Source organism: Antechinus flavipes, chromosome 2, assembly GCF_016432865.1.
Source record: "Antechinus flavipes isolate AdamAnt ecotype Samford, QLD, Australia chromosome 2, AdamAnt_v2, whole genome shotgun sequence".
NCBI classification, from domain to species: domain Eukaryota; kingdom Metazoa; phylum Chordata; class Mammalia; order Dasyuromorphia; family Dasyuridae; genus Antechinus; species Antechinus flavipes.
The window spans coordinates 258,631,012-258,656,187 of NC_067399.1; the positions used below are offsets into that span (position 1 = coordinate 258,631,012).

The 25,176-nt window shown below is 36.7% G+C and overlaps 1 protein-coding gene across 4 annotated transcripts in view; it reads right to left on the minus strand.

The window, feature by feature from the left end:
* Positions 1-25,176, minus strand: part of PNPLA7 (patatin like phospholipase domain containing 7) — a 223,467-nt gene that overhangs the window by 120,765 nt on the left and 77,526 nt on the right. For all 4 annotated transcript variants that reach the window (XM_051976848.1, XM_051976847.1, XM_051976851.1 and 1 more), the window contains one exon: positions 22,994-23,107. In XM_051976848.1, coding sequence (XP_051832808.1) covers positions 22,994-23,107 — 114 coding nt within the window. The remainder of the gene's footprint in view (positions 1-22,993; positions 23,108-25,176) is intronic.

Consider the following 25,176-nt stretch of genomic DNA (forward strand, 5'->3'; position numbering starts at 1 on the left):
TCCTTGTAGATAGCATGTTTCACCATAATCCTCAGAACTAATTGTAGTTAGTCATTATGCTGATCAAAGTTCCTAATCCCTTTGAAGTTGTCTTTACTATATTGTTGTCACTGTATCAACTGTTTTGGTTTTTCTATTCATTTTACTCTGCATCAGTTCATACAAGTCTTTCGGTTTCTCTAAATCCATTCCCTTCATTTCTTACAATAAAATAGTATTAAACATTTTTATTTTTGTCTTGTGACAATTCTCTGGCAAGAGGAAGTACTTGAAAAGATAGAGGTTCTCCTTTTGAGGAAAATCTTGCTTTCTAGGATTTGCTTTCAAGGATAGGGTTCAGAGTGCCCAGACCCAAGGTATAACTATCAAAAGGGAAAGTTCCTATCGAGGAACCAGTTTATGTCTAAGAAAAGACCCATAAGTCAACCAGAGACACAAAAATAGACAAGAACCTCAATGAGTTTGGTTGTCATGAATAACATGTTATAACAATAAGGAGCAGTTCAGTATTCAATTTTAATTCACAAATAATAAATAAAAATTCATGTGGGGGCTGTACTGCTTTGGGGAGGACAGGACAAGATCCAAATATTTCATTCAAGTGGAAAGACTTGATCCCACAGAAGCGATGTGCTCCCAAGGAGAATAGATGTGCTCCCAGGGAAGAGAGATATACTTCAAAGTTTCCTTCTGAGAAAGGGATACTTAAACCCTGATCTTAATGGATACCTGAATGTGGCCAATTTACAGGTTAAGGTTTAGGGCACATAAGAGATTTTTTTCAGATATACAGGTATGGGAGATTGGGGAAGGGAAGACACAAACCAGTAGTTGGCAAGATCCTATTTTTAGACACACATCTACATTACTTAAAATATTACTGTTAGTATTTTTCCATGCCCTAATCTTATAGCAATGATTTCTATGAACAGATTGTATGAACTATAGCTTTCCTAAAGAGGAAACTGTCCTGGTGGCCTCAAGAACCCTGGGCCTTATCTTGCAACAATACCATATGTTATAATATATTTATATATTATGATATGGTTGGTTATTCCTCAATTTATGGGCACTGCCTCAGATTTCCACTCTTGGCCTCTTCAAAAAGAGCTACAAATATTTTTGTATATCTTTAAGTTTGTTCTACTTAGGACTAATCCCTCCTTTAATCTACCTTCTCTTTAATTTTGTGCCCCCTTCCTTTCTCCTTTCCCTCAATTCAATGACATGTATTTTTGTATTCTTTTGTATTTTTTCATTCTTTCCAGTCTCAGACATTTTCAAGGTCTGTTTTAGAAATTTTGGTGGAAAGCTTACTGCATTTCTTCTTGCTATTCCACCATCTTCACTTTCAATCATGTAATCACATTATTTAATTTTTGTATTTTCTTTGGTGCCTAACTCTATCTTTTCCTAAGTACGCATTTTTACACTTTTAGTTTAGTAGAATTAAATTCAAGATACTCCACCATCTGCCTCCTACCTATTTTTCTGTCTTTTCTTATATCCTAGCTATCCTAAATTACTCATTATAACCTCGTACAAATTTTATACTCTTCCACCTCCACGTCTCTGCTCAGATTACTCCTGCCTAGAATACCACCCCTAGCATCACTTCCTCTTGAAAGCAGTATAGTAAAGAAGAAAGCAAGGGTAGGCTCAAAGTCAAGAGAGCTGGGTCCCAGTTCTAGTTCATCCATTAGCTAACTATATGGCCTGAGTTAAGTCCTTTTACTTCCATGCCCCAGTTTCTTTCTCTGGAAAGCGACAAAGCTGACTACATATCTTTGACACTCAATAATTTCATACGAAAGGAAGGATGATTGTAGAGTCTTAGATGAATGCTTATCCTACTTTCTTCTGGCTAGGTTCTCCTAGGCACAGCCTGGGCTTCTCATTCCTGCAGCCTGTAGAGAGCATGCTCTTCCCTAAACATCTGATCCTGACTATCATACAGATGCTCTTTATCTAAATCTGGCCAAATATGCTATAATGAGGCAAATCTGCCTTTGATTTACTTTTCCCTTTGAGGCTAGTAGCTCCCTAGTGAGGGAGTTGGGTCTTTCATTCACACTTCTTACCTATGATGTAACTTTCAGGCTGAGTAGGAGAATATGCCATTATCATTACTTCTTAGGGGCAAAGTGAACTGTGCTCCCATGCCCCCACCCCCTATGATGAAGTGCCATCTTGCTTTTGTGATGGACCCAACATGATTCCAACTGTTTTTGGTCCTCAAAGAACAATGATGGCATGGATATCCACTTTAGGCCTTTATAGAAATAAAGCAACAGAATGCCAAACATTCCCCTAGGAAACAATCTGGAATGTTACAGCATGTGGAAGAGAGACAGACACACAGCAGTCTGCTCTGACTCCCATCAGTCACTGATAAACGTTCTCCTGACAGAGGCTGTAGGTGGCACTTAGGAACCACCCGCATCAGCCTTCTGTGAGGGTTAAGCATCAGCAGTAAGAAATACTGCAGTGCTAAGGTGGAGGGAGACCCAGTAATTTTTCTAGAATACAGGCCTGGAATTTGGTAGATAGAAGAACAACATTCCATGTTATCCAGGACTGACTTCCCCAAAGAACTTACCATTCTTCAGCCCAACACCCCAAATAACTAGAGCTCTTCTACGACTTCACAGCACATTCATGGGATAAGTTTAGCAACAAAATTTCTAAGATCTTGCTTATTTGTTTTATGATCATTCTCTAGTTGTCCCTAATAAGAATATTTTGTATCCAAGCTCCTTAAGGGCAGTAACCATATCCTCCATTTCTTTTGTAACCCACCAAGACATTTGGAACATTTTGAGCATGCAGAAAGTATCTAGTAAATAATTAAAATTGGCATAATGGAGTGGGAAAATAAACTATCCCAATACCATATGAGAATAATTGCTGCTGAAAGGAAATTAGATCAGAATGGGTTATCAGGTGAAAACAGTAATAAGCTACATATATACAGTCTGTAGAATTTTTTTTTAAAATGAGGCTGATTGCTGATTGTATGATTGTGTATGTGTATGTGTAAAAACAAACAAACAAAAATGAACTCAAATATCCTTTTCACATGGAGGGCAATTAAAGACAGATCCTAAAATCTGGCTGAATTTGCAATTCTACCTCTGATTCCCAAAATTTCTACTCAAAAAGAGTACTCAATTACCATTCCTGTTACACACTATTAAATTTAGTTGAATAAGACCTCTGATGAATGATTCAAACAACAAATATTAAGTAATCAGTTTATCTACTATGAAGAAAAGAACATTACAGGAGTATGTGATAACAATCTTTCAATGCATGAGAGTCCATTTCTTCAAGGACAGTGACAAAAATGGTTTTCACTGGTTTAAACTATACTAAGGGATTTCAGTGCTACACATCTAAAAACTTCTAGTTGCCCAACCAAAAGCCCCTTAAGAGAAAAATATTATTGAAATGGGCAACTAAAGAAACAAATCAACTAATCATGAAACATTTAAGTGCCATCTCTGTATCAGACACTGTGCTAAGCCTTAGGGATACAAAGACAAAACTGAAACAATCCCATATTTCAAGGAGCTTGTAGTGGAAATAATATGAGCACATATATGAGTGTGTACACCACACACACACACAAACATACACATTATAAAAATGAATATAAGGAAATTGTGAGGTGTTTTATAGGTAAGGATTCATGGAAAAAGTGATACTTAACTGAATTTTGAAGGAAAATAGGCCTTCCAAGAGGCAGTGGTGAAGAGGGAGAGCCTTCCAGGAACAGAGACAAAGAATGCAAAGCACAAAGTAGGAAAATGATGTCATGTGTGAGAAACAGCGAGTGAGCCAGTGTGGCTGGACAGCAGGGTGTAGGGAAGGGAGGAATGTATGCATGAGAAGGCAACAGCGTCACATGGGGCTCGAGGAAGGCCCAGCAGGGGTTTGGGCTGCCCCATGCCCGTCTCCACCTAGGCTAGTTATGTCAGTGTTGACAATATATCCATTTCCATGAATTGATACAGTAGCCTTTAAGAGCCCACAGATAAAGGTAGTCATGGATTGTAAACAGTCTGCTGTTCTAACCCTCGAGGGCAGCGTCTGGAGATTTCAGAAAGTCCATACCACAGGTCCTCAGCCACCACTTCCCTTTCCAGAAAGTTTCCCATCTGGGGAGAGGCAGTGCAGAGGATGAAGAGCTGGCTCTGGAGTCAGGAAGAGCTGAGTTCAAGCATGAGTGCAGTCACTTATTAGCTGTGTGCTCCTATGCAAGTCACAACCCTCAATTGCTCTAATTATAAAATGGGATAGATAATTACAATAGACCTACCTCCCAGAGCTACTGTAAGAATCAAGTGAGAAAATATTTGTAAAGTACTCAACATAGTGCCTGGCACATAGTAGGTGCTATAAAAATGCAATTATTATTACTATCACAATATTAACAATAATAATAGAAATATTTGGCAGAAAAAATATATATATACTTCAGAACTTTCATGTGCTTGCTTCACGTGGTGACCAATGTAACAGTAAGAACCAAGGGTGAAAAGGTTGAACTATCAAAGAACATCCTATGAATAGGATCAAGCCACACCATGTCGGAAGTGACTTGAGAACAATTGAAAATCAACGGAAAGCTACTGGAAGATTGTCACTGTCTAGCTGGTAAACACAGGAGAACTCTTGACCTTGACTTTCCAACTAAAGACAACAAAAAAGAAGCAAATAAGAAGGAAATAAAAGGAAAACAAAAACGCATCAAAAATTTTAGACTGCCTTCATCAAAAACTATAAACAAAAACCAAAAGTCTAAGATGGTACAGAGTTTACAAAGAACAAAATAAACAATTCAACAAGCATAAAAATCTTTACTACAGATATTTGAGAAATAAAGAAATCAGAAATGAATGAGAGCTCCTACAAGAAGCAAGATGTGGAAAATTTTTGATAACAAATCTGGTTGCAAGAAGTCCAACACAATGATAATTGGAGCTGTATCAAATAGGAAACAGAAAGCTTATACCCCATTAATACAAGAATTTGATAGAACAATTACATCAAGATAGTTGGCAAATTCTGCCTTCTTTGCAAACTAGAAAGTGGGGGGGCTAGATATGATTCTTAATTATTGGTTCAAATATACACTAGTATATTAATTAACAGCAAAGCAATTTACCAGTTTTATTTCATTTGTGTGCTTGATATCATCTTTCTTAACAGAAGGAATCATATACCTTTAAGAAGAGATAAGAATAGTGACTTCATCAAAAAGGCCAATTATATATTTGTGTATTACAATCAGCGTACAGCAATTTGTATTACTAAAAACATGTATGAACTTAAAAGAAAACAATATATTGGTGGAGAAGCAAAAAGCATATATCAAAAAGTTCCAAACATGTAGAAAAAACAACTTATGTGATTCAATAATTACTGAACAAGTTATCCAAAAGCACTGCAACATTTATATTGCTTCTATTAATCATTGCAATCATTTATTCAGTTCACTTATTCATGCACTGCCCTAGTGAGAACACTTAAGTATTTGATGTCCATATGAAAAATTATTCTCTATTTAAAGCATATTACCAACAAAATTATGTCAATAACAAATCATAAAATGAGGCATTTTTTTTAAAAAGACAGTTTGAGCTCATTATAATTGAGTGTGACTTCCAAATTAAAGAGGATGATACCAAAATAGCAAATCAATCACTAGATGCACTGGATAATATATCATATTATATGATTCCACCAAAAATTATACTAAACAACTTCTTCATCTTGTATATTTTTCTTTAATGCTATCAAAATGTCAGTTGGACTTAATAATTATAGAATCTTCACAAATCAAGGAAAGAGAGAGTGGAGACTTTGAAGATTATAGAAGAGGAAATTTAGGCCCAGAGAGGTTAAGTGAATCATTAGTAAGTGTCTGAGGTGGGATTTGATCCCAATTTTCCTGACTTCAAGTCCAAAACTCTATTCACTATACCATGCTGAACGCAGGATCCAATCCTTAACACAGCTTTGCAATGATAAATACTTCTCTGACAAAAAAGGATGAAGAAGATGGTAAACATTTTTAGAGCACATGATAAGTGGATGAAAAACCTTTAGAAATGTTTAGTTAGCAGAAAACCATTTCACTGAGTAATAGTAAAAGCTGGTATAAAACTGAATGTAATCACAAGTGTCTTGCTTCCATAAGTGAGTTTATATTATTTTTCAGCCTTTTAGCTAAGATCAAGTATAATATCAAATTTATGTCAATAACAAATCATAAAATGAGGCATTTTTTTAAAAAGACAGTTTGAGTTCATTATAATTGAGTGTGACTTCCAAATTAAAGAGGATGATACCAAAATAGCAAACCAATCACTTGATGCATTGGATAATATATCATATTATATGATTCCACCAAAAATTATACTAAACAACTTCTTCATCTTGTATATTTTTCTTGTATATGAGCTTATGAAATGGTTAATATGCAAGAATAATACCAAAAGTTTCTCCATGGGCAATATACACATGAACTCATTGAAGAATATGACATTAAAATAAATGATGAACAAATGACTAAGTCATGAGGATTTGTTTATAGAAACAAGAGGCTGCATTTCAAAACCAGGTTATCACCTGAATGAAAAGTAGAACTTTTTCAATATATAACTGTAAACTAATATATATTTTCAATATATAACTGTAAACTAATATATATATATATACATATATATACATATATCTGAATGAAAAGTAGAACTTTTTCAATATATAACTGTAATATGTATATATATATTACAGTTATATATTGAAAAAGTTCTACTTTTCATTCAGATATATGTATATATATGTGTATATATATATATATATATATATAGCGCACCTACTAAATACCTATCAAGATATAACCTGGTAGCTACACCAAAGGTTGCCTTTCACAAGTAGATGAGAAATCCCCATAATAATACAGATTATGGAATACCCCTGATAATTCAAGAAGTTGGACTATTATCACAGACACAACTGTTGCTTATAATTAGACATCAATTAACATTGATCCCTATAAGATGTTTTAAAAGATTGCCATGCTAAAAATTTAATAATTCCCAGCTTTCAAAATATATTGATATCCCACTATATATTTTTGAAAAAATCAAAATCCTATGGGAACAAGATGAGAAATATATCTCCATTGTCTTGTTTGCATTGTAATTGTCCTGAAGATGCTTTCAGTGAACCTATAGATATTTTTATTAAATGACCAAAAAACTCCAGATAGTTTATCTATTTGTGCAATAATTTTCAGCACACTAAAAACACAGGTGTTTCAAAAGTCTTAGTGCAACTATACCTTGTGTAAAAAAGAACAAGCATAGGATGCTAAATATTCCTATGACTATTTCTAGTTGAATTCCATCAAAAATGTTCTTCCTCCTAATCCTCTCCCTCTTAGAATCCTAGAATCCCTGATTTCCTTCAAAATTCAATTCAAGCATACTCTTCTACATGAAGCCTTTCTTGATCCCCACAATGAGTGCCCTCTTTTTCAAAATCACCTTTTAGCCATTTCGCATATGTTTTGTATTCCTGGGTTGAGGAAAGAGGAGTGGGAAGGGTGTGGACACCATCACAATATTGTATATTTGACCAACACAACAGAGCAAATATCACAATAAAGCAAGGCACATTTTTGTTTCCTAGAACTTATAAAAATTATGTTTATACTATGTTGTACTCTTGTAAGTATGCAATAGTATTATACTATATAAATATGTGTGTGTGTGTGCATATATATATGTGTGTGCATATATAAATACATATATATCTTAATTTTAAAATAATGCATGTTTAAAATGCACTTTTAATTTCCTTCAAAAACTTTTCTATTGCATTCACAACTTAGTTCTTGTTTGGTACAAGAGGCTCAGCTTGTCAGTTTCTGACATGCCTTCTTCACTAAGATTAATTAATTTCTAGCTTTTGATTTAAAGTGGAAAACCTATGAATCTTTCTTTCACTTGGAGGCCATTGTAGGGTTATTAATGGTATTAATTTTAATATTGTTGTGTCTCAGGAAATATGGAGATGGGGGGAGAGACAGAAAAAGGCAGGGGATGACCAATTGTTAAAGTAGTCAGAATACACACAACATTTATTAAGTTCATTGTCTTATATGGGTACAGTTATCATTACCCAAAATAATTAAAATAGTAATGTCTGATCACAGATCATTATAACAGATATAGTAATGATGAAAAAGTTTGAAATGCTTCAAGAATGGCCAAAATGTGACACAGAGATACAAAAAAGCATGAACATGAGCTGTTGAAAAAATGGCACCAAAAGACTTGCTTGATACAAGGTTGCCACAAAACTCAAATTTGTAAAAAACAAAACAAAATAAAACGTGCAATATTTGAGAACTGCAATAAATCAAGGCATGTCTGTTAGTACATGCTGTCTTCTCCTCTAGAATGCAAATTCTATGAGAGGAGACTATTTGTTTCATTTTTTTCTTTGAACCTTAGTACCTGGAACATAGCAAGCACTTAATAAATGTTTAAAGATTAACCAAAAGGTCCAAGCCATCTGAAAGGACTCTAAAGGAAGATACTTTTGGCCTTGGAACAATACTACAATCTCAGAGCTAGAAGAGAACTTAGAAGTCACATTCTAACACATCCATACCTGGGGGGGGGGGGGGGGGGACTCCTCTGCCACATAGTCAACAAGTGGTCATATGCCTGTCCTGAATGAAGGATTCATAATAAGCTACTATGGAAAACAGCTATTTGTAAATATTTCTGACTTTTAAAGGCTGACATTAAGAAATATGACTACTAAGGTTTCTTACAAAGCAACTCTTAATGTAACCATCAAAGAATTAAGTTTGGGCTACAAAGTATGATGTGCCAGCCAAGTCAAGAATTTCTTTTTTGTTCATGTAACTAAATTACTCTTTTAATATGATTACTTGGGGTAGAATCTAAAAGAAAATTAAAGAGAAATAAAGCACTTAACTGAAAATCTTTTTATTCAGCTAAAGAAAGATATTTATTTTTCTCTAAAAGTCACTATAAGAGGCCTCAAAATTAATACAAAGCAAAACTTTAAATATTACTTTAAGAATCATCATTTCATGCAAATTAAGACAACTCTGAGATACCACTACACACCTGTCAGATTGGCTAAGATGACAGGAAAAAATAATGATGAATGTTGGAGGGGATGCGGAAAAACTGGGACACTAATGCATTGTTGGTGGAGTTGTGAACGAATCCAACCATTCTGGAGAGCAATCTGGAATTATGCCTCAAAAATTATCAAATTGTGCATACCCTTTGATCCAGCAGTGTTTCTATTGGGCTTATATCCCAAAGAAATACTAAAGAAGGGAAAGGGATCTGTATGTGCCAAAATGTTTGTAGCAGCCCTATTTGTAGTGGCTAGAAACTGGAAAATGAATGGATGCCCATCAATTGGAGAATGGCTGGGTAAGTTGTGGTATATGAATGTTATGGAACATTATTGTTCTGTAAGAAATGACCAGCAGGATGAATACAGAGAGGACTGGCGAGACTTACATGAACTGATGCTAAGTGAAATGAGCAGAACCAGGAGATCATTATATACTTCGACAACGATATTGCATGAGGACATATTTTGGTGGAAGTGGATTTCTTTGACAAAGAGACCTAACTGAGTTTCAATTGATAAATGACGGACAAAAGCAGCTACACCCAAAGAAAGAACACTGGGAAATGAATGTGATCTATCTGCATTTTTGTTTTTCTTCCCGGGTTATTTATACCTTCTGAATCCAATTCTCCCTATGCAACAAGAGAACTGTTCGGTTCTGCAAACATATATTGTATCTAGGATATACTGCAACATATCCAACATATAAAGGACTGCTTGCCATCTAGGGGAGGGGGTGAAGGGAGGGAGGGGAAAAAAATTGGAACAGAAACGAGTGCAAAGGATAATGTTGTAAAAAAAAAAAAAATTACCCTGGCATGGATTCTGTCAATATAAAGTAATTATTAAATAAAAATTAAAAAAAAAAAAGAATCATCATTTCAAAAAGAATTATATATACAGGATATTCAGAATAATAAAACTTATGATGTGAACTCTTTCTTCAGGTTGATGTAGGTAAATTCAATTTCTTAAAATGGCTCATTCCACTCTCAGACACCTCTAATTGCTAAGAAATTTTCTCTTATAGACATCCATGGGAACTAAGTTTTGTGGCACTCAATAGATGAAAAGCTTATAAATTTTGCTCTCTTGAGCTCCTACCTATTACTCATAGTACCATGCTCATATACATGATTAATGGTATGTGTGTATATTTTTTAAAAGTGGCATGAAATGGAGATTCAATTTTAGATAGAAATTTCTTTTTTATGTTTTTTTATGTGGGTAGAAATATCCTTTTTTGGTGTTTAAGTTCAGAATAAGAACTATTTTTAAAAGAAATAAAGTTGGAAAGGTGGGAACCATACTGTGAAATGTCTCATATATGTTAGGCCTAAAGAGGCTGACTTTAATCCCATGAATTTTTGAGAGCATAAAGTGTTTTATATTTTTCTTTGTATTCCCAGTAATCAGTATAGTGCCTGGCACATAACTGATGCTTAATAAATGCTTGTTGATTGACAGAATGTAGTGGCAGATTATCCTATTATCTACCATATGCTAGCACCTAGTAAATGATAGTTGACTCAATTTCCCATTATTCCCTGATTGTAAAAATATATTTTGCTGTCTCTAATTAACTAACAAGACAAACAGATATTTTGATATCAAAATTCAAGTTTAAGAAAAAAATAGTGAATCCAACATGACTACATTTGTGAAGAGGACTGGAACTCTGAAAAAGTATACTTGAATCCAGAACAACAAATACTTAAGGCTAAGTACCTACTCAATGTGAGATAATGGTTCTATAAACATGATAGATATGGTGATGTGATGACTCCCCTCACGATTGGGGCCTACTGAATGTGTTGTGATGAGGTAATGGTAGAGAAGGATTGGAGGGCTTAGGGGGAGAGTCAGAGTCTCTCTGCCACAGTAGGCTCAGCAGGGAAGACTTCAGGCTCCAGACTCCAGACTCCAGGATCTATCTTTGATGAACCACATGGCAGCTTGCCTGCCTCCTCCACTTCTCCTAAAGACAAAGGACTCTGATCCTGACCCTGACTGATCCTGAGGCTCTCCAGGGAGCTAGCCTGGACATTACATTTTGGCGCCTCAACGTGGACTAAGGACCTGCACACAGCTTGACCATAATTTCAGTGAAGAAGTCCCTATGATGCGGAAATAAGGTGAGTATAAATATAGACAAACAGGAAACTTTGTTAAGGACTAAACTAATAATTTTTGTTTCTTAGCTAAAATGGGGCAAATACCAAAAAAAGAGTTTCCTCCACCCCAAGGGAAATGTGAGAAAGCATAGTTAGGTTACTGAAGATCCAAGGTTTGTTGGTAATTCGGGATCAGATCCTTGGACATTTAAAAACATTAGAGTACAGTCCCCTTAGTTCTCAAAGGAAGAAGAATTCAAACCAGACAAATAGAAACTAGTGGGGGAGCAACAATTTGAATATTATGAAAATAATGGTCCTGATTCAATTCCTGAAGAAACATTCTCTATAATATATAATATATAATATTATATAATATATAATACAATTGGCTTTAAGGAATTACATAAGTTTTAAAATAAGAAAAAGAAGAAAAAGCTGGAAAGGGAGAGTACTGATAAAGCAGCTGAAAAGGTTTAGAGAATTAGATCTTGACTACCATTAAGCACAGCCAGACAAGAAAGTGTGAGGAGAAAGAGGAAGAGGGGGATGGGACAATACAGCTAGAGGGCATAATCAGGCAGATCACGTTGAATACCATGCCCCACCCCCGCCTCTCATTTCACCTCCATCTCTACCCGAGCAGGTGCCCTTAGTGCATTCTCCATCTTCTGACCCTCCATCAGTTTTGCCTTCCTGGGTTGAGGAAAGAGGAGTGGGAAGGGCGTGGACACCATCACCACCACCCATACAGAAGCCCTGCCCAACCCCTATGACTCGATTTCACTTACTTAAAGCCCAAGAAGAAGGGCAGGATATAGCTGATTTGAGAATACAAATGTATCCTGTGATTGAAGAGTTTAACTCTTCAGGTCAAGAAAGGAGAAGATACACTCCTTTTAATCTAGAAATTATCAAAGATCTGAAAAAGGCTTGCACTTTTTATGGGTCTACATCATCTTATGTTAAGATGTTATTAGAGAATTTGGCTTTTGAAGTTTTAACCCCTAATAATTGGAAATCTATAAAAGGACATGTTTAGAACTTGGACAAAACTTGTTGTGGCTTTCTAAATATAGTGAACTATGTACAACAAGCCCAATGAAATAGGCAAACTGGAGTTAATATACCAGTCACCTCTGACCAACTAACAGGTGTATAGGTCTTTATGCAGACACTTCAGCACAGATTAATTACCCCATAATAGCATATGAGCAAATTGCTTCTGCAGCTGTCAAAGCATGGGGCTCCCTCCCAGGAAGACAAGATAAGAGAGAAAGCCTTCACAAAAATAGCACAAGGTCCAAATGAATCCTTTGCTGATTTTGTGGGACATCTGCAGACAGCTGTCATACAAACTACTGGTGAAAATACAACAATAGAAATTATGATAAGACAACTTGCTAGAGAAAATGTTAATGAGATTTGTAGAAGAATTATACTAGGACTATGCAAGGATGCTTCTTTAGAGGAGATCATAAGATGCTGTGCCACAGTGGGCACAAATACCTTTTATAGCCAGGGTATGATGCAGACTTCCCAAGATCTGAACATGGTAAGACAGGGTCCCTTTTGGCAAGGGACTTCCAGAGAGACTCACCAACGCTTTCAATGTGGTAAAGTAGGGCATCTGAAAGCTCAATGTTGGCATGGAGACAGAGTGAGAAAAGAGGGTGGGAGAACAAGACCCAAAATCCTATCCAAAATAGAACAGAGACTTCCATTGGACATCAGAATGTAAATTGACTCAGGGAAATGGGATGTGGGACCCAGCTCCAGGGCCCCAAGCAAAAAACCCTTGGGACATGATGGCAGCTGATGGTACACCCAGAGAGTCTTTAGAAGTTCAGTACTCAGACATGACCAATCAGCCAAGAAACAACCTGATAGAAGAAAGGGATTAAAACTGGGTAGAATAGAGTTGTGTGCAGCTGGGATGACTGAGATATCCCCTGCAGAGGTGAAATCTGTTCCTCTCCAGTTTATGGATCCCTTGCCTCCAGGCACAGTAGGGCTTGACCATTCCACCTCCTGAGAGTACTTACAAAACAGTGTCCATCCATACACTGATGTGGGAACTGGGGAATGTGTAGATAATATCCCAGTCATTAATACAGGTAGACAATGTGTGACTTATCAACCAGGAGAAGTAGTAGTATCAGGTTTATTGATATAGACTCCTAATAAGCAATCTGGTGATAGTCACCCAGATTCTGACTCCAAGCAGAAGAATCCAGGTATATTCTGGACAGCAGCTGTAACAGCTGACCGACCTATGCTCACTGTCTATATAAATGGCACACCATTAGAAGGATTGGTAGACACTGGTGCAGATCATACAGTCATTAGAGGTGCCAACTGGCCCAGTCACTGGCCAAAGATTAAGGCAAACACCTACATGTCTGTGTAGGAGGATCAATAAGCAGCTGAAGTTAGTGCTAGCCCTTTGAGATGGACTTTTGAAGGTGAAACAGGAATTTTTACTTCTTTTGTAGTTAAAAAAATATCCCCATCAATCTGTGGGGAAGAAACATCTTACAACAGGATTACAATTGACTACTTCGGCTTTTTGGTAGGGCTGCTGTTGAAGGCCTGCCAACACTTTTAACTGTTCCTATTCAATGGAAAACGGATACATCAGTGTGAATAGAACAGTGGCCCTTAGCTAGTGATAAAATTCAGGCCTTATTAGATATAGCGCAGGAGCAACTTGACCAAGGACACTTACAACCTTCTCTAAGTCCTTGGAATTCCCCTGTATTTGTTATAAAAAAAGAAATCTTGAAAAATGGAGGCACAACCAGAACAACGCCTTACTCTTTACCCAGTGCTTGTGGCTAGAATCTTATTAAAGGCCATTAAGTGAGCAGTACAATTATCTAGGAAAAGACCTGACAAGATATACACCTTTTATACCAATGCACTAATTAACATAGGCTGTGAAACCATCCCAGAGTGCAAATTTTATTGGCCACGGCTCCAAGTTTTACACAAGGGTCTCCATTAAAGATAACCTGACTATTACATAATTGGCGATGGATTCTTGAAGAAAAGGTTTCTAAGGTTCCTCTTAAAGTACCAACTATCTTTACAGATGCATACAAACATAACATTTGTGCTGTGTACTCTTGTAACTTAACTATAAAGAGAGTAGTCAGAACTCCTTTTCAGTCCACTCAGCAGAATGAATTGTATGCAATCATCCTAGCTCACTTTTATTATCCAGGAGATGTAAATATAATATCTGATTTGGCCTATTCAGTAGGTGTGATACAAAGAATTGCCACAGTCCAATTAAAATTTGTAGCTTCTAATATATATCAGCTCTTTAAAGAACTTCAAGAGCAAGTGAGAAAGCATCCAGGTAAGATTTATATCTTGCATGTTCACTTCCAGAACGTAGTTTTGATGGTAATTCAAAGGCAGATAGCCTTCTAACAATATTGGCCAATACTCCTTTATTTCAGGCAGCCCAAGAATCTCATTCTAAATATCATCGAGCTGCTTAAGCTTTACATTTACAATTTGGAATAACAAGAGAGGAAGCTAGGCGCATAGTAAAAGCCTATACAACTTGCCTTCCTTTCCATGCTCCTATGCTCCCTCCAAGGAAGAACCCTCATGGTTTGAGACCCAATGAAATATGGCAAATGGATGTGACCCATTATAAATCTTTTGGCCATCTGTCTTTATCCATGTTGTAGTAGACACCTTTTCAGGATTCACTTTTGCAATACCAACAGCAAAAGAGATAGACCAAGTGATTACTGAATTCTTTATGTAAGCGTTTGTAATTATGTGCACAGTGTAAGATTTTACACACCACTGGCATACCCTTTAATCCTTAAGGACAGGCAATAATAGAGAGGAGAAACAGAGACATTAAGATGCTCCTCCAAAAACAAAAGAAAGGGGGAGCCACGGGTAACCCTAGAGAACATCTAAATTTAGCTCTTTATACAATTAACTTCTTGATTTTTGACAAAGATGCACTGGCTTTGGCAGACAGGTTTCATAACGTGCCTGAAGGGCAGTGTCCAGTGTGAGCAGCTCCACTATCTTTAGATAATCACCAGAAAGTGGTGAATGGAAGGGACCAGATAGGTTAACTGCTTGGGGGAGAGGGTTTGCTTGTATCTCTACAGATGGAGAAGGAATCAGATGGGTGCCAATGAGCTGTATTCACCTTGTCCATCAGAGAGAGACGGAGCAGACTCTTGACATGAAGGAGAAGACCCGAGAAGCATCAGATGGTTCCATTGCTGGATGTGCCTACCACTGAAAGAGCATGGCAGTTATGGTGTTTGACTCATGGACATCAAAAATTGTTAGACTTCAAAACCCTCAAGAATCATTGGATTCTCTGGGACATGATAATCCTTAGGAATCATTGGATTTTCTGAGAAATGATAAGACTGTTGCAGGACTTCAAAAACTTGCAAGGATCATTGGATTTCCTGACACATGAAGTAATGGACAATAGATTGGTTTTGGACTATCTCTTGGCTGCTGAAGAAGGCATATGTGTGACTGTTGTTTACATACCCTCCCCTTCTAAGACTTCTGGAAATCATTTACAATACCATGTTGATCTATATTGTTTGTTATATCACTACTTACATGTACAATTCATGTTTGTTACACCACATTGAGCCTGCACTGGCTATGGGGAGAGTTATCACTGCTAGCCTGTGCTTTATTGCTAGGTTCTTGTATAATACCTCCCATGCTAATGGGTTTGTGTATACCTGTTTCAAGTGAGACCCTTCAGCCCAGAGGAAACCTGCTAACAATATCTGGCTTGACTCCCCATTTCCCTTTGATGTTTTTCATCTCTCTTTCTGAGAAATCAGGAAGGGTGTGATCATCTCCTTTTTGGGGTTCTCACCTCCCTGAGAAGTCAGGAGGGTGTGACCTCTTGTGTTCTAAAACAAAAGAAAGGGGGAGATGTAAAGGGCTGAAACTTTGAATAAGTGAACTTGAATTTGAGATTGCAGAGCACTTAAGGCTAATTACCTACTTGATATGAGATAATGGCTCTATATACATATATTTAGATGATATGGTGATGTGATGGCTCTCCTCATAATTGGCGCCTGCTGAATGTGCTGTGGTGAGGTAATAGTAGGGAAGAATTGGAGGGCTGAGAGGGAGAGTCAGAGTCTCTCTGCCACAGCATGCTCAGCAGGGAAAACTTCAGGCTCCAGACTTCAGAGTCCAGGATCCATCTTTGATGAGCCACATGGCAGCTTGCCTCCCTCCCTCCTTCACTTTTCCTAAAGACCAAAGACTTTGCTCCTGACTCTGACTGATCCTGAGGCATTCCAGAGAGCTAGCCTGGACATTACACTTTTGATTATACCCCAGTATAAAAATTCAATTTTTTTACAGTATACATAACCCAAATTCAGAACTTTTGAATATTTAAGTTACAATTTCCTTCAAAAAATATAGATAATTAACATATGTATACAACTGATTTCATCTAAGGGCTTAAATATAGTGAATGATAAGGATAAAAATACATGAAGAACTATATACAACCTGAGAGTGAGAAAGGAACCTAATAAATCTCCATCCACAATTCCTATTACCCTCAATAAAAAAAGTCTGTCCATCATTAAAAGGGTAAAGTCAATTAGTAAGTTAGTAAAGCATTTATTAAGCATATACTATGTGCCAAACACTATACTAAATGAGAAGGACATAGTGAAAGACAACATTCTAATGGAGGAGAAAACATATAAATAACTGCATACAAGATAACTACAATATAAATGGAAGTAATCTTAGAAGGAAAGCTGCTGTTGTGGTGCCTGTTTATCCTTCGTTCTTGAAGATGACCATGACAGAGAGGGGATGCTATGATATACAGTTGAATTGGACTTAAATGAGGGAGAGCTGTGCATGGTCACCTGCCTCACTTTCCCCTCCAGAGCCATCTAGGTCCAGTGGCAAGACATAGATTAGGATGACTGGAGATGGTCCTGGATGAAATGAGAAACGGTGGCCTTTTTAAAATAAGGCCTTCCACAGGTCTCAATTTGACTGAGGCTGAACCCATTTAGTGACTGAGGCAAAAGATCTCCTCTTTCACCTATCCCCCCAAAAAAAAAATCTAAATAAATATGGGAGGGGAAGACCCTCAAGGTTTCTGGCTAAAGCAAAAATGATTGCTGTTTACATTCATCTGAATCAATCCAGACCTAAACTATGACCAAATGGGGCTTGGCCTAGGACCTATTGGCCAATGAGAATCAGATTGGTTTTAGAGGGAAGGGAGACTGGGAAAGGCCTCCTGAAGTAAATTGAATTTGATCTAAATTTTGAGGGAGGTCAGGGAAATTTAGGGACAAAAGTGTATAGAAGAAATGTTCTAAGCACAAAGGACAGACCGTGAATGCAGCATCCTTCTCTTAAACTCCTTAGCAATAAACTTGCCTATACCAACCTCTCTGGCCCTGCAGTTTCCCTGGCCAAAACAAAGTTAAAGATGTGATCATGGAGTTCAGGAGAGATGTTAGGATTAGATATTCAGATCTGCAAATCACATAAGGGAGAGCTGATGAGGTTACCAAGTGAGAGGGTGTAACTGCCCCCTCAGAGGTTACTGATTGTCAATCTTGCCTAATCCCAGGCCTTTAGAAATCCCTGGCCACTGTCTCTTTGAGCAGTGGTTCTTTACCAATTTTACCCAATCATAGTCTTCAGAGATCTCTGGCCACCGCCTTTCCGAGCAATGGTTCTCCTGTCCGCGAGCTCAAAACTTTATTCCACATGATCACATCCTGCACTACTCCTGCACTCTTACTGAACTCCTGCTGACTCCTATTGAACTCCTCCTACTTTCTGGTCCCCACTGCTTATATAGGGTCTAGTAGGTCACACCACAGTCAATAAGGGAAGGAGACATCTCCCGTGGATGATGGGTTCTCAATGCAACCAAAGTTCCCGCTGGAGAGGCGTGGCTGCTGGCTGCAGAAATTACATCCCTGTGCCTCAGGCATCAAAGCCTCTTTACTTCCTCTTATATTATGGGAGGTTCCTCTTAGAACCTTACAAGAGAGTAAATAGAAATATGAGAAAATACACTAGTATAGTACCATGGAGAACATTCCCAGTTATGGGGTATGTTGTGGAAGGAGAAGCAGCAAAAGAGACAGAAGAGGTCTCAAAGAAATTCAGAAAAGAGAGTAGAGAATAACCATGAGGAGAAGGGGATTGACAGTGTCAAAACCTTCAGAAAATCAGAAAAGAGTAGGACTAAGAAATGGCAATTACATCTGGCAATTAAAAGACTGGGGATGGTCAGATCAAATTAGTATTTTCTAAGAATCAGGGAGACATGGGTGGGTCCATGGGCAACAGGGAAGCAGAAGACAGAGTGAAATTAAATATTAGCAAGAGGGCAGGAATGATAATGGGGCAACCTAATGAAGAAGGTGAAATGACATGGGATCAAGACTGCATGTAGATAGTTTGTCTTGGAAAAAAAAAGTAACCTTTTTGAGTGAGAAAGTAAAAGTAGAGATACTAAGAGATGCTATATGATGTGATAAGGGAAGGAGGGGAGAATAGGAAAGTCTTAGTGATCTTAATTTTCATGGTTAAGTGTGAAGCACAATTCTTAACAGAGAGAGTAGGGGAGAAATGCCATGTGAGACCTGAGGAGGAATAAAAACAGTTTGAAATAATGTATGGAATAGTGAATCAATTAGGGAGATGTAAAAATGTTGCTGTCCCACATCAAGCACCCATTTAAGATAATATAATATAAATTTGAAATGGACTCAGTAGCATGGTTTCATGCTTATCAGTTGTCAAGGAGAACCAAGTCGGGCCAGAAGGCAGAGGAAAAATTGGAATGACAAAAGATCATAATCAGATTAAATAAATTTCAGAGTTCATGAATATGAGATTTGGATACACAAGTGAGCCAAGATCCAAGGGAAAATTATTTCTTTATGTAGCTGAAAAAGAGTAAAGGTGCAAAAATATGTTAGATATGCTACTATACACTGATGACACAAACTCACATTCTAATGGAGGAGAAAACATGTTAAATAACAATATTCATTTAAAGGAAAAAAAACCTTGCAAATGGTGATGTGATAGTGGAAAGGTCCCTTTTCATCTTTGATTTATCAAGTCTAAGGAAATGTGCATATTTGATGAAGTCAATGGAAGCCCAAGTAGGATAAAACAATGGCTGGAAACAACTGCAACTAAGGGTCCAGTCTGGGTGTATCTATAAGAAAAAATGTTTCTTTCTAGGATTCTTCATTTTAGATCTTTGGGTCAAACAGGGACCCAAAACAGAGATAGATAATTTTTTGATCCAAAGATCTCATTATATGACTATAGACTAAGAATGTTATCAGAATGTCTCTATATAAAAATACTCATAGCTATATCATTTGTAAATAACAAAAAATTATAAACACATTCAATAACTGGAAGCTAACTCAATAAACTGTAGCATTTCATTTTAATGGCAAACCACTGTATTGTTTTAAAAAATGGCAAGTATGAAAAATACAAAGGGATAGCTAGGGGACCCAGTCAATAGAGCACTGAGCGCTGGACCTGAGTTCAAATCATGCCTCAGACGTTTACTACTTATATGGAAAATCCCTCCAGTATTTTAGCTCCAGTATATTAGGAAACATGGACAGTATTGGTGTGCTGTGGTCTACAAAGAATCAGACATGACTTAACAATAAAAAGAAGACAAAGAAATACAGGAAGACAAACAAAACAATGCAGAGGGAATAAGAGGACCAGAGTACAACACACTGACTATAATTTCAATATTTCAAGTATCTGTAATTTGATAAGTACTCCTTCCCTCCACTGCTTTCTATTGTAATCCTCCTACAACTTAGTAGATGATTTTCAAGGATTGTTTTGGCTGAAATTTTCATCACTTTATAACGAACATAGTCTTTACAATCTGAACTAGAATGATATTGAGTTGACAGGCTTTGTGGCACTTGTCAAAGTTAGTTCTCAGATGCCACAGTCTTTGAATCAAGGGCTGCCTTCATACCACACAGAGGCACCTGACTAAAAAAAATTTAAAAAAGAAAAAGAGCAATACCAAAACTTTTAAATTGCATAGACAGGAAAAAGATCGGAAGAGGACAAATTAAATAAATTGTTACTATTAAAATGTTGTTTAAACAACTATTTTACGTTGTCAAAATGTAAATAATTTGAATTTGGAATTTTATATAGTAGATTATATGTTTAGAGCTATAAAGGAGTTTATGTCAGTTAAGTCCATTTTCCAGATGGCGAAACTGAAGCCTAGAGGAGTTAAGTGATTTGCCCCAAGATATAAACAGGTGAGTAATAAAGTCAAGATTTGAATCCAAATACAACATTCCTTTTACTGTATCTTTGTAAGGCTTTTTTTTTTCATTTTGTTTACTTTATTTAGATTTTATATTTCATTTGAATTATATCTGTTGAAATTTTTATTGAGATAATAATTAAAAGTATTTTTAAAAACACATGTGTATAATGTGGAAAACTATAGTCACCCACATTAAGTCCTTGAGGTCATACTCTAACACACAGATAATAATCATTCTCAATAATTCTACTTTAATATACCAATAATGAAATATATACTCTATATATGTAAATAGAGGAAATATATGACATTTCCAAAGTGTAAGAAAATTTACTTAATCTTAGGAAGTATGGTGAAAAGTGAAATGAGGGCTGAAGAAACCTGGGGTCAAACTCTAGCTAAGGTACTTATTATCTCTATAATAGCAGATAAGTTACTTAGCCATTCTAGGTCTCCTCAACTGTAAAATAAGAATGATAATTTATTCTTACCCTATTTACATCACAGGGAAATGTGAGTTACTATAATTGTGAATTCAATAGTTGGCAAATTTCATATTACCATCTCACCATCTGAACTTTTATCTTTTCTTTTTATACTCACTTTGGGACAAAAAGGTATTTGGATCAGAGTATTGGCTTAGGAAATAGAGTTGCTATTATGGTACTCAACTTTTTGGTTATAATCTATAGCCCACAAAAAAAAAAAAAAAAAGTACCTGCAGTCTCTGGCAGTAATCCCATTATTAAATCATAACCATGTTACAGTCTTAGGGTTAGAATCTGACTATGTCCCAACTTTCATGGAGATCTAAGAAGTAAGTAATGTGAGCTTTCTCTGATACCATATCCAGCTACAGATGTGGGGTGGGGAGTAGCTTTCTGTTTCTATTCCAACTCTTGCTCAAAACTACATGTGCACAATCCCATAATCTCCACAAGATGCTCTGTTCCAATTCAACCCTCTTCATGATTTCTATTCTAAAGAGAAGATTTTTTAATTTGGGGGTCACTTGCAACTAGTAGAAAAGACAAGATTTATTTAGCTCTTAAAAGACATGGCACATCTGATCCTTGCATCTGAGCCATGATTTTCCAAGTGTTTAAGCAAAAAAAAAAAAATCCCCTTGACAAAAGTAGAAAATCCTCAATGCAAGAGGGCAGACTAACCAGAGGGAAGAATTTTTTATTCTTTTAAGTGTTTTAGTACATCTAATTCAACTAATATCTTCCTTAAACTTAAAATTTCTCTTAGCTTCTCTTGGCAGTTGCATTCCACTGATTGATTCTCATCTTAACATTTACTTTTCTGAGAATCTCTTCCCTTCAAACAATTTCAACAACCACTTACAAATTTAGATCTTTAGATAGTGACCCTTCTCCCCTTTCCTCATAGTTTCATCTTCCTGTAGGACAACTCCACCTGAATATCTTGCCGATACCTGAATCAAAACATGACCTTAGTTTAAATCATCCATCTTTCTTCTCCCTACTCCTTAATCAAAACTTGACTATTATTGTCAACAGCACCCCAAATAATCTTACATTTATTTAACTCTTTTCTCTAATGGGCCTTCAAAATTCATCTTTAACAAGATCCCTTCCTATATCTCACTCTAGCCTTTTCCATAATTTTACTCACCAATTCAGTGTAGTCATTTTACTAGTGATAGTCTGCTTTTAATTTGCTTACTTCCTCTGACTACACCTAAATGTGGAAGGCCTTCCTGCCAATGCATGACCACCACTATGTTCTTTAAAACCTCAAAACTCACTTTCTAAGGAGTCTTCTAAACTTTTTCCCTAACTCTATGTTTTCCCTAACTCTATGTTATTCTTACCATCCTCCATTCATAAAATTTTTAAATCCTTAAATCCCTTATAGCAGGAATGGGAAATCTTTTTTCTGCCAAGGGCCCATTTGGATATTTATATCATTCATGGGCTATACAAAATTATACTCTTATAGAACTCAAGCAGTAGGAAGTTAATTGTATCTAGCTTTTAATTCATCCAGTGTCTCCAGGTGCCTTAGTAAATAATTTCTAAAGTCTTAGATGGCTTAAAGGCCAGACATTTCCCACCCCTGCTTTATAGGAATATAACAATCAGATAACTTTAGATCTGGAAAGATGTCTATGCTTCACTTGCAAGATACATGCCAAGTTTGCTGGGGACAAGAACTACATGTTCCCTAAAAACATCTCCTATAATACACTATATACACTAGTTCCTTGACACCTAGATATGATTGATTAACATATCTGGACCAAAGTCAGGGAACAAATGATAAAGGTGGAAGAATGATAATATTATTTCTTTACCTGTGGATATCTGCGCTTGATGGAAGTCAATGCTCCTGCTGGTAACTTGGCCAATTCTGAATCACGGACAGCATGTACTGTTGTAGCTCTAGACTGGTAGGTTAGTGTCTCCACCTGAAAGAAAGGAACCAGAGATGCTTCAAAATTTACTATATTTCACACCCACAAACCAAACTAGAACACACACTGGAAGTAAAACCACATATTCTCTCAAGAATAGCAGCAGCTGGGTTAAATAATGTAAAACAAACAAACAAACATGAAAATCTCAAGATTACAGAGAAAATGACCAAAAGTCTCAACCATCATCAGCTTCTTTATCAGACTGCAGTCTTTTAAGAAATTTGGAACCATAACCGGGTTGGAGAATAAGAAAGAGAAAGAAAATAAGGCAACATTTTCATCCTACACTGAGGAGTCAATCTTTCCTGTGCTGACCAGAAGGAGAAATGAGAAAGCAATCCAAAAGTACAACTGCACTTATGTTGAGAAGATTATAGGCATGTGGCCATATTAACAGAAGCAGTAAAATTTGATACAAGCCAAAATGACCTCCACTAAAATCAAAGCTCTGGCCCTACCATTCAGCAGAACAATGCCACCCATCACCAAATGGATGATTGCATTTAAAAGAAAATAGAAAACTATACCATACTCCTTGAGCTTTTAGAGTCAGCATTCATTTCTTCTCATCTTGAACACAAAAACTCTCTATGGGGAAAAAACACTAAACCAAAGCATGGAAATGATCAGTGTTCTCTGCCTATCTAAAAAGAAAGGAGAAAGGAGAAAAGCACAGTATCTGAGTAGGGCACTGAATTAAAGGCATTTGTACTCAAGTGGAATGATGGGAAATTATAGAACTACTTCCACTGATTAGAATTAAGCAAATGAGAATCTACTTGGAAAGGATATTAGGCAAATAAAAACCAACATGGGTATAATCATCAAAAATACTTATAAAAACATCCTCAATTTTTCCATGAGACATATATGATGTTAGATGTTAGAATCCTTACAAAGTGTTAACTCAATGGAATTGATAGAAACAATGCTTATGTTTACACTTTTGAGAATTCACACAATAGCTCACACATTAATTCACAAGTTTGGGAGATTCACAAGTCAGGATTCAGTATGAGATTTACAAGTTTACACCTCCCACAATCCCACTCTCTCAGAGGAGGAGTCAACCTTTGGGTTCACACCTTTAAGAGATCATATATAAGAAACTCTTAGAGCTTCAGTCAAGAGACTTGAAGAGATTGAGAAAGCAGGAGTCAGTTGAGGAGATTGAGAAGCTAGAGACTGCAGTCAGGCAGAACTGGGGATTTGGGAGAGGAGAGGCTAAAGCTGGCAGAAGCAGAGGCAAAGGACTAGCAACAAGAGCTGTCGGAACCAAGGAAAGCTTACCGGACTATTTTGGAAGAGATAATAAAGAACTACTTTATCAGCTGTATACATTTGAGGTGATTATTAATCTGAACTGAAACCAAGGCTGCCTCCAGAAGCGCCTCCCCCCCAGAAACTTGCTCCCAGAGAACAATTATATTTTAGAAAAGAAAAAGAATACCACAGTTAGAGATCTGACAAGAGGTGAAGAATAAATATTCTCAACAATTATCTGTTGTTTAAAGAAGCAGAAGTGAAGATGAAAGTGGTGATAACAGATGAGTATTTCTGGAGTCCAAAATAGAGAATATAGAATTTGTCACAGAAAAAGAAAGCACATACAAATAGGGCCAGTGTTCCAAACAAAGATCAATGAAATGTCCTTAGGAAGGAAATCTCCTGAAAAACACCTAGAAATAGTAGCTCATGGGACACAGCAGCTTGGGGGTACAAAGGCAATTTGAAACCTCACCATTTTCATTACTGCCGGTATCTCCCTGATATTCCATGAATTAAATCCCTGCAGAGAAATAGTTTTAAAAGCTCAATAAGGGAAACTGCTGGGCAAAATGTCGTCATAAGGAGCCCAGGGGAGAATCATGCCATTTCACTGCTTGGTAACAGCACCTGACAGCCAGTTTCATAAGCCTGCACCATAGGAAATGGTATCTGGAGTTTAAATCTACACAATGCATCACAAATCTCAGGCAGAAAAAGCAAGTCCAGGAACAGTTGCAATTACCCTGGATTGTAAAACCTAGACATTGGATGCTTAGCAACTGCTGAACACC